The following is a 17,097-nucleotide window of genomic DNA, read 5'->3' on the forward strand; positions in this document are numbered from 1 at the left end:
CCTCCTATTATGAGGGTCCTGTGTAGGTAGTGTCAGTGACTGCAAGGTTACGGGCTATGCCATATGTCATTTTGTGTCTGGGGGGAGCACATTGTAAGGAGTCCTACCCTTCCTTTGGCTCTTACATTCTTTCTGCCACCTCTTCTGCAATGGACTGTGAGCCTTGGAAGGTGTGATAGAGATGTTTCAGTGCTGAGCACTCCTCTGTCACTTCTCAGCACCATGGTGCCTTCTGAGTCATCCCAGTGGTCACTGCCATCTGAAAAGAGAAGCTTCTCTAACCAAAAGTGAGAGTAGCATTAATATATGGGGATGAATGTTCCCTCCTTCAGTCCTGCTTCTGACGGGTCTGCCTCCCCCTCATTTCTACCCCCACTGCCTCTCTCTCTAATATTTAGTGGGGAGGCTCTTACCTTCTGGCACCCAGAACCAGCATCTCAAGCCCCCATTTTGTTTTCTTCCCTCTTCATCTGGTTGTGCCTTCCCCTGAGGCCATCCATCTGCCCTTCACCTCAATTCAGTCTCCTCCCCCCCCCACCAAATGCCATCGGGGAGCCTCCCTCAAATACTGACGTGAAGGTCCCTACATGCTACAGTCACCACAGCAGCTGGCATTCTGACCCTCCTCCTTCTACAGTGGACAGAGCAATTCTCAGCAGGGCCCGAGAACAATTACCCTCTCTTTGCTGGGACAAAACATTTGACCAGAAGCATCTTTTTTTAACATTTTATTTTCATTTATTAGTTTGCGAGAAAGATATACAGAAATAGGCAGGTAGAGAGAGAGAGAGAGAGAGAATGGGTGTGCCAGAGCTTCCAGCCACTGCAAACGAACTCCACGTGTGTGCGCCCCCTTGTGTATCTGGCTTACATGGGTCCTGAGGAGTCGAGCCTGGGTCCTTTGGCTTTGGAGGCAAGCTCCTTAACCGCTAAGCCACCCCCCAGCCTGACCAGAAGCACCGTATGGAAGAAAGGGGCTTGTTTCAGTGGACAGCTTCAAGGGGAAGCTTCATCACGGCGGGGCAGGTGCCTGAGCATCACCCCAGCTTGTCACAGCAGCAGGGGATGGAAGTACTGAGAGGGAGCTCAGCTTTGAACACCCCGGAATCGATCTCAAGGCTTACCCCTAGCAACACACCTCCTTCAGCAAGGTTCCACCTCCCAGAGGCCCCCGAACTTTTCCCAATTGGCACCAACTAGGGACAAAATATTCAGAACGCAGGATCCTACAGTGGACATTTCATTCAAACCATAACGTGTCATTTCCATAGTGGCATCTGAAGCTGGTGGAAGTAATTCCGGCCATGGTCGTTGAGACATTGAGCCACGGTGGTCATCACACAGTCCTGGTCACCAGTGAGCTCACAGCTGTGGTGGTCATCAGGCAGTCACTCGTAGGAGCATTACAGCGTCCTTGTCAGAAATGTCTTCATGGAACTGAAGCCACATCCTACAGAGTGGGTGATACCAGGAGCGATTCCGGTCCCAGGAGAACTGGAAGAGGCATGCAGGGCTGTTCATGACAAAGGTGCACGTGATTATTTCCAAGGGAGCAGTGGAAATCACAAGAGACACCATGAAGCAGGGCAGGACCAGCACACTGAGAAGGGGGTCTGGTTGAAGACAAATATCTTCTGCATGGCTTAATTATGACATCTTTAAATTTGATTAACCTACCTTCAGCCCCGCCTTTCCTTCATCCCTTCCCCTGACTCAACTACAATTTTTTTTTTTTTTTTTGGTATAAGTGCCACACGCTAACCAAATGTGCCACTGGAGCCATGAATGAGGTCTTTCATGTTTGTTTATTTATGAGAGAGAGAAAGAGAGAATGGGCACACCAATGCCTCTAGCCACTGAAGACAAAATCCAGATGCATCTGGCTTACATGGGTCCTGGGGACTCGAACCTGAGTCCTTAGGCTTCGCCGGCAACTTCCCTCACCACTAAGCCATCCTTCCCGCCCACAGGTGACTTTCCTAGACTAGCATCTCCTCACCTTAACCAGAGCTGCTCCGCCCTCCTCCAAATCCCAACTCCCTCAAGACACCCAGCGTCTCTGTTACCATGGGATTGCTGAGGGCTTGGCAGCCAGCCCTTTGCAGAAGGGAGATTCTATCCACCCGGAGGGGGCCGTGACCACAGCCCGGGTCCCTGGTCCCCGCCGAGCTGGGGCTTCGTCTAAGGAAGCACGAGGTGCTCGCTCTCCCAGGAACAGCTCAGCGGTGAGGTTCATGGGACCACGTTCTTCACGCAGGACCCAGGAGGATGATTGTGCGCCTGTTTTGCTGGGACCACCGCTGACATTCCATGCTTCAGTAGTCACCTTCCCAGGCCTTCAAGGAGGGACCATGGGACCAGAAACTACTTTGTGACAGCTGACGCACTTGGTTTTCTCCTCTCGTGCACCGTCACTTTATTGCCCTGACCCATGAGAGGACTGGGCCGTCCACACTCCCTGCTGACCTGCTCAGTGAACTCACCCCTCCGAAACGGAAAGCCACGAGGCTGTTTTCGATCGGAAGCCGGGCTGGCCACCGACCATCATCGGCTGCTTCGTGCTTGGCTGGCTGACGGTAACCAGTGCTTAGGCATTCCCTTCCCTGGGGTATTTTCCATTTATCACATGGAGCCCTTCCTACGAGGGAGAGGACTGCTTTCCTGGTATGTCCCTCAGCCGATGGGGGAGTCCTCCAAAGTTAGACAAGCACATTCCTTTGGGACAGAGGCTACAGGTTGTAAGGTGGTTTTCCCCTTGGCACCCCTCCCATCCAATTCTCACCTCCACTTCAGAGCAGGGCACCCCACCCAACCTGCCTAGAAGGGATGCAGTCTGAGAGCAGCTCCTCACTTCTTTTTTTTTTAACATCTATTTGTTTGTTTGTTTCCTTGTTTATTTATTTTGCTTTTGAGGCAGGGACTCATCCTGTAGCACAGGATGACCTTAACCTCAAGATGATGCTCTGAGCTCAGCCTCCTCTGAGTTGAGATTAAAGGCAGGTGTGAGCCACCATGTCCAGCTGTCTGTTCTATTATTTTTATTTTATTTACTTATGTATGTACTTATTTACTTGCAATCAGATAGAAAAGAGAGAGATGCAGAAGAGGGAGAGGGGGAGAGAGAGAAAGGACACTGAAGGACCTCCAGCCACTGCAAACGGACTCCAAAGGATGTGCCACCTTGTGCATCTGGCTTTATGTTGGTACTGGGAAATCAAACTCAGGTCATTAGGCTTTGCAGGCAAGCAGTTATCTTTCCAGACCCTTTTATAATTTTATTTATTTATTTATTTATTTAAGGCGAGAGAGAGAGAGAGAGAGAGCAGCTTCCTTTTTAAAAGATAGAGAAGGTGCCTTACTGTGTCATAGGGAGCACGTCAATCCCATAAAAGGCAGAGAACACCAAGAAAGGTAACAGCTTAAGGGTAACAATATATAGATTGTCCAAAAAAGTCATTTACGCAAAGAACTATTTTCTCCTCGCTTCTGTCATCATTCGGTGACTGTAGAGATCCGGCTACGTGCTGCTCTACGTGACTGCCCGGCTCTGGTGCAAGTGATTCAGTGGTGTCTGGGCCACATCTTACCCGGGGTGACTCCGTTTTACAAGGCAGCAGTTGGTTCCATTTTGAGCACAAATGCAGAATGACTCCCCATTGTATTTGTGCCACGGACGCCCCCTCCTCTGCAGCACACACGGATCAACACCATCCCTGCAAGTGAAAAGGTGCCACCTACAGGCTCACCAAGGCGGTTTGGAATTCGTGAGCAGATGGGCATACGAAGGCCACGTCATCTTAAATCCACATCATAAAAACCCACCCCCAACAGAGCGCGCAACACCCTCGTCTGGACGCCTAACTCTGATGGCAATGTTTTCCCCAACCTACAATGTGACCACCCTGTACAGACACCAAGGGACTGATGGGGGAGAATTTCCAACCACCCACAGGACTTCAACTCATCATGGTCCCCAGGGCTTGGCGTGCCCACTGGAAGCACAGTCCATCCATCTGTCCATCCATCCAAACCTGGCGCAGTGCCTCGCCTGGACAGTCCTGTGCCTTCAGTGGCTCCCACCAGTGCTCATGGGACTCTGACCGTCGCCTGCGCCAGCCTGCTGCCTCTGTGTCAGTGAGGCCTCTGCAGTCTCTGCCTCCCTCTCGGAGCCAGCCTGTGACACGCGTCGTGTTGTCGGAGTTACCACTCGTAATCACGATCGGAATGAGAGAGCCGGTGATCGCCAGCAGCTGTTCAGGGAAATCGGTAGTGCTTGGTCAATTGCGGCCAATGAAACCAATTAGCGCCTGTGGTTTTATTGTTATTCAATAAATGCTGGTGTTGTGGGACAACACAGATGTGTCTGTCTGTGTTTCTGGTATTTAGTGCTCATGACAGACATAATTTTTTTTGTTTCTGGTTCCTGATTGCAAAAAAAATAAAATAACATAAAAGCTCAACTTTCAATAGGCCAAGACCCTTATCCCCCTGTAGTTGGTGGTTTGTTTTCTGGTAAACTTAAAATTGTGTAATAAACTTGATGATGCTATCAAAGAGAATAGATAAAAGACGGAAAAAGTAAAACCAAAAGAAAGACCACCTTGTGCACCGAAATGTTCTAAAAGCCAGATAACCTGCAGAAAAATGCACTTTGTACTTGAAAATTATTGTTCAAATGGAAACGAGTTTTCAAAATTAGGCCAGGTGGGAAAAAAAAAAAAAACAACTTCCTAAGTAAGGTTCCTTCCCTGTTCTATTTTCTGATAGCTGGAGTCGGAACACGTTTTCTGATGTCTACTGCCACCTTGTGTCCGCGAGCTTAAATGCAGTTAGGCTACAAGCCCAAATACCACACCTAGTGCAAATGCTAACACAGTTCAGCATTTTTGCTCAATAAACATTGAATTAATTCTTCAGGAAGGGGTGTTGAAACGGGGGCTACTTTGTAACCCAGGCTGACTTGGAAGTCACAGCAATCCTCCTGCTTCACCTGGCTCTTGAATTAATTCCTTAGCAACCAATTTGTAACAAAATGATCAAAATTACCTAATAACAAAACAACCAAAATGATTTTTAAAAAATAGCAAGAAAATATTCTAATTGGTTATTAAAGGTATACCTTGACTACACTTACAGGTGATATGATTATGTCCTTGATAGATGGCTGCAATAGTTAAAAACCACACATAAAATAACAGCAACAAAAAAAACCCCAAGTACATAACATGTCATTTAAATTTGTAGGTATATAATAAATTTCATACTGACATTTTGCAATTGAAGTAAGGTTTTCTTGCATGTTGGGAAATAGGGAATTTCTTTTCACCAAATTTCAAACTAATGTAAATTTCACTCACATTGATTTCTCCCTTACTGCCACTAATATTATATGTAAATTCAGGGTGCCCTCAAGTAAAATGGTGACCTGCCTTCCAAGAAAGGAGGCAAGATCGACAGCTCTCCTTCACCATTCCCCACAGCCTCGAAGAGCTCTGTTCAGGTGCACTGAATGTGGGAACTGACCTTGCGCTGCGGATGCCTCCTGGCAGCCAGCTAGCTCGTGGCCAAACTCCCAGTATTATTTTACTTAGCTATGTAAGCCTCCATTCTTGTCTTGAAATTTGATTTAATTTCTAGCCTTAATATTTTGTTCATTTATTTTTGTTTTGTTTTTGTCTTTTGTTTTGTTTGGCTTTTTAAGGTAGGGTCTCACCCTAGTCCAGGCTGGCCTGGAACTCATTCTGTAGTCTCAGGGTGGCCTCGAACTCACGGCGATCCTCCTATTTTAGCCTCCTTTGTGCTGGGATTCAAGGTGTGCGCCACTAGCCCCAGATCTTTTTTGTTTTGTTTTGTTTTGTTTTGTTTGTTTTTCAAAGAAGGGCCTCCCTCTGGCCCACTATGTAGTCTCAGGGTGGCCTCAAACTCATGGTGATCTTCCTACCTCTGCCTCCCAAGTGCTGGGACTAAAGGTGTGCACCACCACTCTGACTTCTATTTTCTTCCTTTATATATTTCCTTTTTTGCCATTTATACCTCTTATAAGTTACCTCAAGTACTTTCATGAATAATGTTAGGAATTTCAATGAATAAAACTGAAGTTGATTTGTTTGAAAGATTTCCAGGAAATACTATTAAGAATATCATACACTTATGGTTTTGTCTGTTCTATTTAAGCCCTTAAAAGTTTGAGTAACTGTGATGGGAATGAGTAGAAGCCTGGTGCCCAGGCCCATCTGATGTGTGAATGCTTTGCTATTAGCTCTATTCCTGGAAAACTCAAATAGTAAATTTAGCCATTGTCTGTGCACCTTTAAATTAAAAATTGGCCTAAACATACATGAAATTAACAGCAAAATGAAACAGCGTGACACTCAGTTGCAATTGGTTATTCCACTGCATTTGCCGGTCCTCAAATGTGAATGTTTAGTTCTGGTAAAATGCACGTCAGATTTAGCACGCCAGCCATCTTCTGTGGATGGTGGGGCAGCAGTCACGTTCACCCTGTGCTCCCGTCCCCACCGCATCTGCACCTGGCAAAACTAAGACTTCTCGTTCTCTTCCCTTTTGACCAACCGCTGTCCTAGGTGCCTGCAAAACAATGAGATTAGATCTGTGTCCATCTCTGCTTTCAGAGGACTGCACAGCCTTTCCAAACTGTAAGTATTTGGCCAATGACTTGCACAGCAACCCAGTCCAGTCCAGCCTCTTGCTTAGGATAATTTGTTTGTTTGTTTGTTTGTTTGTTTGTTTGTTTGTTTGTTTTTTGAAGTAGGGTTTCACTCTAGCTCAGGCTGACTTGGAACTCATTCTGTAGTCTCAGGGTGGCCTTGAACTCATGGCGATCCTCCTACCTCTGCCTCCAGAGTGCTGGGATTAAAGACGTGCGCCACCACGCCCAGCTCTAAAGTTACCTTTTAATCCTTCCTGCGTCTGCCTAGGCTCCAGGTCTGCAAAACAGAGAAGAATGTGGCATAACCCAGGTGACAGGCAAGCAAAAGTTAAATGTGGCAAAGTAGGGCAGATTCTTGGTGGGAGACAGGTCATGATCTCAAAGATCTGTAAGAGTGAAAGAAAGGGTGAGTCCCGCCCCCCCAAAAAAAAAATTCCCCAGAAGAGAAAATATGGGAGAGAAATCAGAGTGCTGTGATACCTGCCCCTGCGTCACAGGCAGACAGCTGAGCTGAAACAGTTATAGTAAATGACATGTCCGCACCACAACACGCCGCGTCTCAAATGTTGCAACAACCGTGTGAGGCGGGCTTGATGGGCTCGTTTTCCCGTCGAGGGAGCTGAAGCTTAAAAAAGTGAATTGTTTTCTCAAAGTCACACTATTAATAAATCAAAGACTCGGGAACCAGACTTGACGCTAGATGACGATGGAAATGCACATGGCAAAAGACGGAGGTCCACGCAGTGTAACTGAGCCGGTCGGCTTTGCGGAGGAGCGACGCCAAGGCCGGTCCACAAGTCAGAGCTCTGGAATGAAGCGAGCGGCTCGGGGTCTGCGGCAGCCCCTCGCTGACCCAGGTTCACTGGGGACCACGTCTGCCCGCAGCCCTCGTGGCGACACTGAATTACTGGGTCACCATCATGAGCCTCAACTTTTCACTCTCTTATCCTTCTTGCTCCTGTATAAACTGTTTTCTCTGCCTGAAAATTCTTTTCTGCTCATACTTTGTTTTGTGAGTGCCATGTATGTGTCCAGGACCCTCCTTCGTATGATATTCTTTTTTTTTTTTTTTTTCTGGGAAAAAGAGATTTATTTTGGATTACAGGCTTGAGAGGAAGCTCCACGATGGCAGGGGAAAACGATGGCATGAGCAGAGGGTGGACATCACCTCCTGGCCAATATAAGGTGGACCATAGCAACAGGAGAGTGTGCCAAACACTGGCATGGGGAAACTGGCTATAAAGCCCATAAGCCCGCCCCCAACAATACACTCCCTCCAGGAGGCGTTAATTCCCAAATATCCATCAGCTGGGAACCTAGTATTCAGAACACCTAAGTTTATGGGGGACACCTGGATCAAACCACCACATTCCGCCCCTGGCCCCCATAAACTGATATCCCGTATGATATTCTTAATAGTATTTCCTGCTCCCCCACATTCTTCAGTCACTGCTCTTGACCTGCCGGGTGCTTCCTGCTTTGCACTGAAGAGTAGCCAGCGTCATAGGCTTCTCTCTGTTCTCTGCTTGTGCCTAATAACCTACGTCCCCTCCAAATTCAGAGTCCCTCTGAGAATGGGACGACAGGGTTAACACGGTGCCATCGTATTTGTCAGTTCTCTGTCACTATAACAAAGTGTATGAGGCAATAGCTTATAAACAAAAACAGTGCATTTTTGCCCCACGTTTTTGGAGGTCTGAGTCCATGACAGATTGGCCACATTGCCTTGGACATGTGACGCCCAACCCAGCAGGGTGGTGGGGACAGTATTTGGCAAAACGAACCACTCACTTCATGGCCCGGAAGCACCAGAGAGAAAGAGGAAAGGCGCAGTCTTCTTCGAGGGCTTCTCCCCAGGGACCTGAAGACCTCCCACTGAGCCCGACCTTGGAAAGGTCCACTGCCATCCCAACAGTAGCCCTGGGGACCAAGCCTCTACTCCACAGGCCAGTGACGGACACACGTCCTGCACCAGAGCAGGTGCTCAAAACAATCTGGGGAAGAAATGAGCTCACAGGGAAATGAAACGCTACAAATGAAGTCACTGATAGGAACCCCCAAAGACTCAGCGACAGAAACGGGCATGATGGGGACAGTGTGGAAGAGATTTCAGGAAGACGACTATTGCTTTAGATTTTATATATATATTACACATATATATATATTACACATATATATATGTACACATATATATATATATAGTTTGGTTTTTTTAATTTATTTATTTATTTATTTGAGAGCAACAGACACAGAGAGAAAGACAGATAGAGGGAGAGAGAGAGAATGGGCGCGCCAGGGCTTCCAGCCTCTGCAAACGAACTCCAGATGCGTGCGCCCCCTTGTGCATCTGGCTAACATGGGACCTGGGGAACCGAGCCTCGAACCGGGGTCCTTAGGCTTCACAGGCAAGCGCTTAACCTCTAAGCCATCTCTCCAGCCCCTATAGTTTGGTTTTTTGAGGTAGGGTCCCGCTGTAACCCAGGCTGACCTGGAATTCACTATGTAGTCTCAGGCTATCCTTGAACTCATGGCGATCCTCCTACCTCTGCCTTCCAAGTGCTGGAATTAAAGGCATGTGCCACCATACCCAGTTTGCTTTAATTTTTATTTTTTTAAAAAAAAGATATTAACTTACTCTGGTCACGTCTTCTTTTCCAGATATCTTAGTCACAACAGAATAACCTTCCTGAAGCCAGGTGTCTTTGAGGATCTCCACAGACTAGAATGGCTGTATGTTACTTACTTGGCATGTCAAAGTATTTGTTTTTGAAGTTTTAGAAATATATCAGTGAACCCATTTCCTACTTCTGTCTGACAGGATAATCGAAGATAATCACCTTAGTCGAATTTCCCCACTGACGTTTTATGGGCTGAATTCTCTCATTCTCTTGTAAGTATTAAATTAAAACAAGTTGAAGGAAAAGACATGAGTAAAAATTAAAACTTCAAGCATAGTAGCATTAAATCTGGAATGATTAAACCCCCTCAAAAAGGCTTGCTCAACTCAAAATATCTCAATCATATTCTCTAAGGCCATTTATAGGACTAAGTATTTTATATCGTTTTTTTTTTCTGCCTTCTAGAATGTCAGCCTGTCAAAACTGAGCATAATCTCCAGATCAGACCATATCATATCACGTCAAAATAGTCCTAAGCACACCATTAATGCAGTGGATTAGTCTTAGTAAAAGGAAAACCTCCTCATTTAAAGTCACCTTCTTTGTACAACTCTGCTGAGAGACTCAGGCCTCTGTCCAGTTACTAACATTGCTGTTTCCACTATAATACAGAGAGGTGCCCAAACTTTTGACATTGTGACATGACGATATCATTCTCAAATGTATTGGTAGTTGCCCTGGAAAGGCTAGAGAGAGATGGTTTGGTGGTTAAGGGTGCCAGCCAGCCCAGGTTCAATTCTCTAGTACCCACATAAAGCCATGTGCACAAAATGGCACATGCATCTTGAGTTCATTGGAGGAGCAAAAGACCTTGGCGAATGTATTCCTCCCCCTTTCTCTCTCTCTCTCTCTCTCTCTCTCTCTCTCTCTCTCTCTCTCTTTCTCTCTCTTTCATTCTCTCTCTCCCTTCCTCACTCCCTCTCTTTTTCTCACTCACATAAATAAATAATTTTTTTAAATACTGACTTCAAAGCTATCCTGGGACAGATGAGGCCTTGGCAGACCTCAGGATAGATACCTCTGAGTCTACATGATAACTACTATTTGTAATTTTTAATATTTTATTTATTTTTATTTATTATTGAGAGAGAGAGAGAGGCAGATAGAGAGAATGGGCACAAGAGGGCTTTAGCAACTGTAAATGAACTCCAGATGCATGCTCCACCTTGTGCATCTGGCTTATGTGGGCCCTGGGGAATCAAATCTGGGTCCTTAGGCTTCACAGGCAAGTGCCTGAACCACTTAGCCATCTCTCCAGCCCCTCTTTGTAATTTTATTATTACCAAGTACTTATATATAACAGGGTATGCAGAGAGACAAACTGGAGGGAAGATAACTTCCTTAAGAGGTTTTCATAGATTCAGAAAAACAAATGATAATACATGTAAAAAGAACCAATAGGCATGATTTTTATGGGGCTTTTTTGTAGGGTGCTGATGAACAATGTCCTGACCCACTTGCCTGACAAACCTCTCTGTCAACACATGCCCCGGCTTCACTGGCTGTAAGTCACTGCCTTTGGCAAAGACGTCAACTCTGGGTTCCAAGGTTGCCTCCTGCATGTTGGTCTTTTATAACAAGTTGTTAGCATCATAGCAAATATCTTCACATTGCCTTAGTATATTTTTGGAATTGGACTCCTCCATTATATAAAAAGAAGATGAGGCGGAGCAGGATAGTTTATGACTGTAATCCCAACACTCAGGAGACTGAGGCAGGGGGATGGCCATGACTCCAAGGCCAGCCCGGGCTACATAGTGAGTTCCAGGTGAGGCTGGGCTCAAGCATGAGACCCTGTCTCAAAAATAACAACATGAGCCAGGTGTGGTGGTGCACGCCTTTAATCCAGCACTCTGGAGGCCAAGGTAGGTGGATCACTGTGTTCAAGGCCACCCTGAGACTACCTAGTGAATTCCAGGTCAGCGTGGACTAGCATGAGACCCTACCTCAGAAAACCAAAAAATAAAAAATAAAAATAACATAACAAATAAAATAAGTTAAAAGGCAGGCTCTTTCCACAATTTTTCTTTTCTTTTTTTTTTTTTTTTTGGTTTTGGTTTTTCAAGGTAGGGTCTCACTCTAGCTCAGGCTGACATGGAATTCACTAAGTAGTCTCAGGGTGGCATAGATAGATAGATAGATAGATAGATAGATAGATAGATAGATACATACATACATACATACATACATACATACATACATACAAGCAAAAGAAAAGGGGACGTAGACATACTCACGCACTAAGAGTTCATCCACCACTTCTCAGTGCACAGAAGATCAAGCACATGCAAAGAAAGGCCAAACAGCAAATTAAAGTGAACTCTAATTGTTGTATGCCCAGCTTTAATTCCCCTTCTCAGTATCAAAATTTTTTGTTTGTTTGTTTGTTTGTTTTTGTTTTTTGGAGGTAGGGTCTCACTCTAGCCCAGGCTGATCTGAAATTAATTCTGTATTGTCAGGGTGGCCTCGAACTCATGGCAATCCTCCTACCTCTGCCTCCCAAGCGATGGGATGAAAGGCGTGCGCCAGCACACCCAGCTTCAAACTTTTTCAAATAGCTTTATTTATTCATTTGTTGCAAGCAGAGAGAGAGACAGAGAGGAGAGCCCTACAGAGGGGAGAGCGAGAGAGAGAGCGCCAGGGCCTCCAGCCACGACAAAGGAATTCCAAACACATATGTCACCTTGTGCATCTGGTTTTGTGTGGGTATTGGGGAATCAGACTTGGGTCATTAGGCTTTGCAGAGCCCATTTAGCTTCCAAGATCAGACTACATCAGGCACATTCAGGGTGGCGCGTCTGTAGACAAGACCTTAGGTTTCTCACAACTATGCAAAATTGTCCTGTCCGTCTTCCCAGCCAGACTGCCGAACTCTAGAATTTGTTTTCTTTAAAAATGAAAACAGCCAGGTGTGGCAGCACACGCCTTTAATCCCAGCACTTGGAAGGCAGAGGTAAGAGGATAGGATAATTGCCATGAGTTCAAGACCACCTGAAACCACATAGTGAATTCCAGGTCAGCCTGTGCTAGGGAGAGAGCCTACCTCGAAAAAACTAAAATATATACATATATATTTATATGTATATATATATATGTATGTATATATGTATTATAAATATATATATATATAAATCAGCTACTATAAGTGAGAGTATATGCAGTAAAAAGAATGTGAAAAAATACTTTGTTCAACAGAAAATAACTCTTAGCCAATTTATTTCTGTTTATAATGAAATTAGCTTGACTATGTTTTATTTTTATATTCCAGGGACTTTGAAGGCAATCACATCCATAATTTAAGAAATCTGACTTTTATTTCCTGTGGAAACTTAACAGTCTTGTAAGTAATATTTTATGCTTTTGATGTTAGATCTCCTTACAAACCAAGTGAATCTTCATTTGGACAGAGGCCATCCTAGATTTGTGTAGAGACCAAAAGATGTCTTTCTGTTCCTCATCTATCATGAGGGTAATGGCCAACATTCCTATAAGAAAACAAGCTAATGAAAGAATGTGACAGATTTATTCAACCAAAGTTTACATGACACAGGAGCCTTTGAAAATGAAGACTAGAAAAGACTTTTTTTTCAAGGTAGGGTTTAGCCCAGGCTGACCTGGAATTTACTCTATAGTCTCAGGGTGGCCTCGAACTCTGCGATATTCCTACCTCTGCCTCCTTCCTGAGTGCTGGATTAAAGGCATGTGCCACTACACCTGGCTAAGGCTTTTTTATTTGTTTGTTTGTTTTTTATATTTTTTTATTTATTTGATAGTGAGAAGAGGCCGAGAGAGAGAGAGAGAGAGAGAACAGGTGCACCAGGGCTTACAGCCACTGCAAACGAACTCCACTTGCATGAGCCACCTTCTGCATCTGGCTTACGTGAGTACTGGGGAATCGAACCAAGGTCCTTTGGCTTTGCAGGCAAGTGCCTTAACCACTAAGCCATCTCTCCAGCCCTGTTTGTTTGTTTTTTTAAGAAAAACACAAGTCATGCTTTAGGTCCAGGGCAAAAGACACAAGCAAGTAGAAATGTGGTTGGATAAGTAGGATGTGACCTATACTAACAGACTGAAAGGAAACCTAGCCGGGCAGTGTGTCCTCACGCCTGTTGGTGTCTCTGGGCGCCCTTCCTTCCTCTCAGGTTGGGGGCTGACCCCTCCGTGCAGTGAAGGTTTCACAGCCTCCCATCAGATGATGCTCTGCTGGCAGACTGGTCAGCAGTGGAAAGACGTGCCATCCTGTCACGCAGTGCCTCAGAGGGTAGGGCCAGAGAGAACCTGTAGTTTGAAGCTGAGCTGCCTTGTGGGTGTGGGAACAGGGAGGGTGTCAAGGTGGTAAAGCCCTGGGGGACGACATGGGGGTGGGCAGCTGTGCCAAACAGGAAGGCCAGACGCTGACCAGGAGGCAACAGGAGGCTCAGGTCTGGTCGGAAAGTCCATGAGGCAGGGTAGCCTTGCCCTCGGGCTAGAAGCCACCCATCTCAGCAGCTGAGAACCCCGGAATTAGACAGCCTGAGGCCAGGTGTGGATCAGCCTCCGGAGACACCCCAGGCCTCCCGCTGCCAGACCCCTGGAACTCCGACGAGATGCTTGGCACCCATGGCCACACCCCACCCCAGCAGGACGTCCAGTCCTTAGGGGCTGAGAAAGGAGCTGTGAAGACAGGTCCTCGGCCTTACAGATTTCAACACTGGCTGCCTATCCTGCACCCCCATGCTCTTGGGAGAGGCTCCCCAGCTCCAGCATTAGCCTACCCAGGGGTACAATCTTGGGGGTCTTAGGAGGGTGAGGGGAGCTGCTCTGCCAACTGGCTGCAAAGCTGAAGCTAAGGTGTTCAGCAGCGAAGGGGGTCTGCTAAGGTTTGGCCCGGACAGCCACATTGGACACAATACTAAATGCTGTTTTGTTTTGTTTTTTCCTCATATGTGGAATCTAGATTGACATGTATGGGTAGGGTATTAAAGAAAGGGTAGCATGAGAAGAAAGGAAGCAATTTTTCAAGGGAAGGAAGGTGGAAAGACCGGGTAATACCTGTGACGTGAAGCCTCTGGGACAAATGCTTGAGTGCAGGACAGGAACCAGCGGGAAGGAGGCTAGAAGAGGGTGCGAGTGAGCGTTGGTGTGAAGATGCCATTATGAAGCTCATTGCTTTGTATGCCGACTTAAATTAACTTATAGGCTGGAGAAATGGCTTTGCAGTTAAAGCACTTGCCTGCGAAGCCTAAGGATCCAAGTTCAATTCCCCAGTACCTACGGAAGCCAGATGCACAAGGTGGCGCACGTGTGTCTGGAGATCGCTTGAAGTGGTTGGAGGCCCTGGCATGCCCTTTCTCTCCCTCCCCCACCCCTTCTTTATCTCAGATAAATATTTTGTTTAAAAATTAATTTATAAAACAAAATAGATGAGAGAGTGAGACTGGAAGTCCGTTGAAATTTCCCAACATAGTCACTGAGTCTAATGGATAACATCTGGAATCAGGGCAGGAATGATCCCTCAAGGGGTTGGGGTTGGAGTTCAATGGTACAACATGAAACCAGCATGTGAGGCCCTGGATTCAATACCTGCACCACCCACACCCACACAGAGTCAATGGTAAACGCTACCATCACATTCAACATCCCCTAACTGGAGACTATGACGATTTGGTCCAGCTCAGAGGGGATTTTGCTAGGCAGCTCCACCCTGAACCATATCAATGACCCAGCACGAGTCCTGTGGGAGGTGCTGGAGAGATGGCTTAGCAGTTAAGCACTTGCCTGTGAAGCCTGAGGACCCCGGTTTGAGGCTCAATCCCCCAGGACCCATGTTAGCCAGATGCACAAGGGAGCACACGTGTCTGGAGTTCGTTTGCAGTGGCTGGAGGCCCTGGCGCGCCCATTCTCTCCCTCTCTATCTGCCTCTTTCTCTCTCTGTCACTCTCAAATAAATACATAAAAATAAACAACAAAAGGAGACCTGTGGGGAGGAAGCATTACGTTACACAGACATCTCTGCAGCCTGAGGACTCGAGTCTAAAATAGCTCTTTGTGCCCTTGGTTGTAAGATTGGTTTGTAGGGGCTGAAGAGACTGCTCAGCAGCTAAGGTGCATGCCTGCAAAGCCTAATGACCTGGATTCAATCCCTCAGTGCCTACATAAAGCCAGATGCACAAAATGGCACATGGACCTGGAGTTTCTTTGCAGCCGCTGGAGACCCTGGTGCGCCCATTCTCTCTGTCTGTCTCTCTTCTCTTATAACTCATTTTTGTTGTTCTGTTCTGTTTTGTTTTGTTTTGTCTTCATGGTAGGGGCTCACCCTAGCCCAGCCTGACCTGGAATTCACCCTATAGTCCCAGGATGGCCTCTAACTCCTGGTGACCCTCCTACCTCTTCTCTCTCGTCGATTTCTGCTTACAAATAAATAAATAAAAATAGTTTTTTAAAAAGATGGTTTGTATTCTAAAGAAATCAGTTTACCCTGTTTTCCCTTACAAAATTATTCTCTATTTCTAATTAAAATTTCGAATTACAGGGCTGAAGGGATGGCTTAGTGGTTAAGGCATTTGCCTTCAAAGCCAAAGGACCCAGGTTCGATTCCCCAGAACCCATATTAGCCAGATGCACAAGGGGGCACACACATCTGGAGTTCTTTTGCAGTGGCTGGAGACCCTGGCGTGCCCATTCTCTCCCTCCCTCCCTCCCTCTCTCTCTTCCACTGTCAAATAAATAAATAAACAAAAATAAAATATTTTTTTAAATGTTGAATTACATCCAGGCATGGTGGCACATGCCTTTAATCCCAGCACCCAGGAGACTGAAGTAGAGAATCACCATGAGTTTGAGGCCAGCCTGGGACTGCAGAGTGAGTTCTAGGTCAACCTGGGCTAGAGTGAGACCCTACCTCAGAATATATATATATGTATATTTGAGACAGAAGAAAAGAGGTAGAGAGACAGAGAGAGAATGAGTGCACCAGGGCCTCCAGCCACTACAAATGAACTCCAGACACATGTGGCACATTGTGAATCTGGCTTACATGGGTTCTGGGGGATCAAACCTGGGTCATTCAGCTTTGCAGGCAAGAACCTTAATTGCTAAGTCATCTCTCCAGCCCTAAAGATAAAATTTTGAATTACATTTTATTGTTCTCATTAACAGATTTGAGAAATTTTTACATTAGAATTGAATTGGCACCGGGTGTGGTGAAGCCCTGTACCCTAGCACTCAAGAAGCTAAGGCAGGAAAATCAACAAGTTTGAGGCCAGCTGGGCTACATAGCAAGACCGTGTCTCAAAAATAAATGAATGAAAAACTAAATGACTATAGACTGGCCAGGTGTGGTGATGCATGCCTTTAATGCCAGCAGCCCAGAAGGCTGAGGTAGGAGAACGGCCTTGAGTTCAGGGCCAGCCTGAGGTGACAGAGCTCCAGGTCGTCCTGAGCTAGAGTGTGACCCTACCTGGAGACACCTATAAACGAACTAGATAAACAAATATGAACTGAATGGTCGAGCATCCTATTTCAAAATATTTTGATGTAAGAATGCAGTCTATCTTGACTTTCTTTGACGTTGGGGGATGTTAAATATAATAACTCATGTAATAATGACCTTAAGATACTAATATATGCTTTTTCTTTTCACTTTCAGAGTAATGCGGAGAAACAAAATTAATCACTTAAGTGAGCATACATTTACACACCTCCAAAAGCTAGATGAACTGTAAGTCTGACTGGACGTACGTTGTTCAGAGTTTTCTGCCTACTGCTTTA

At 45.9% G+C, this 17,097-nt stretch overlaps 1 protein-coding gene across 1 annotated transcript in view; it reads left to right on the top strand.

Annotated features, from left to right (window-relative positions):
- Rxfp1 (relaxin family peptide receptor 1) overlaps nt 1-17,097 on the top strand; it is a 99,462-nt gene that overhangs the window by 62,722 nt on the left and 19,643 nt on the right. Inside the window, exons 7-12 of the mRNA XM_045131103.1 lie at nt 6,585-6,656; nt 9,329-9,400; nt 9,489-9,560; nt 10,778-10,852; nt 12,617-12,688; nt 16,976-17,047. Of these exons, the coding sequence (XP_044987038.1) occupies nt 6,585-6,656; nt 9,329-9,400; nt 9,489-9,560; nt 10,778-10,852; nt 12,617-12,688; nt 16,976-17,047 (435 nt within the window). The remainder of the gene's footprint in view (nt 1-6,584; nt 6,657-9,328; nt 9,401-9,488; nt 9,561-10,777; nt 10,853-12,616; nt 12,689-16,975; nt 17,048-17,097) is intronic.

Source organism: Jaculus jaculus, chromosome 12 (genome assembly GCF_020740685.1).
Source record: "Jaculus jaculus isolate mJacJac1 chromosome 12, mJacJac1.mat.Y.cur, whole genome shotgun sequence".
Lineage (NCBI taxonomy): Eukaryota > Metazoa > Chordata > Mammalia > Rodentia > Dipodidae > Jaculus > Jaculus jaculus.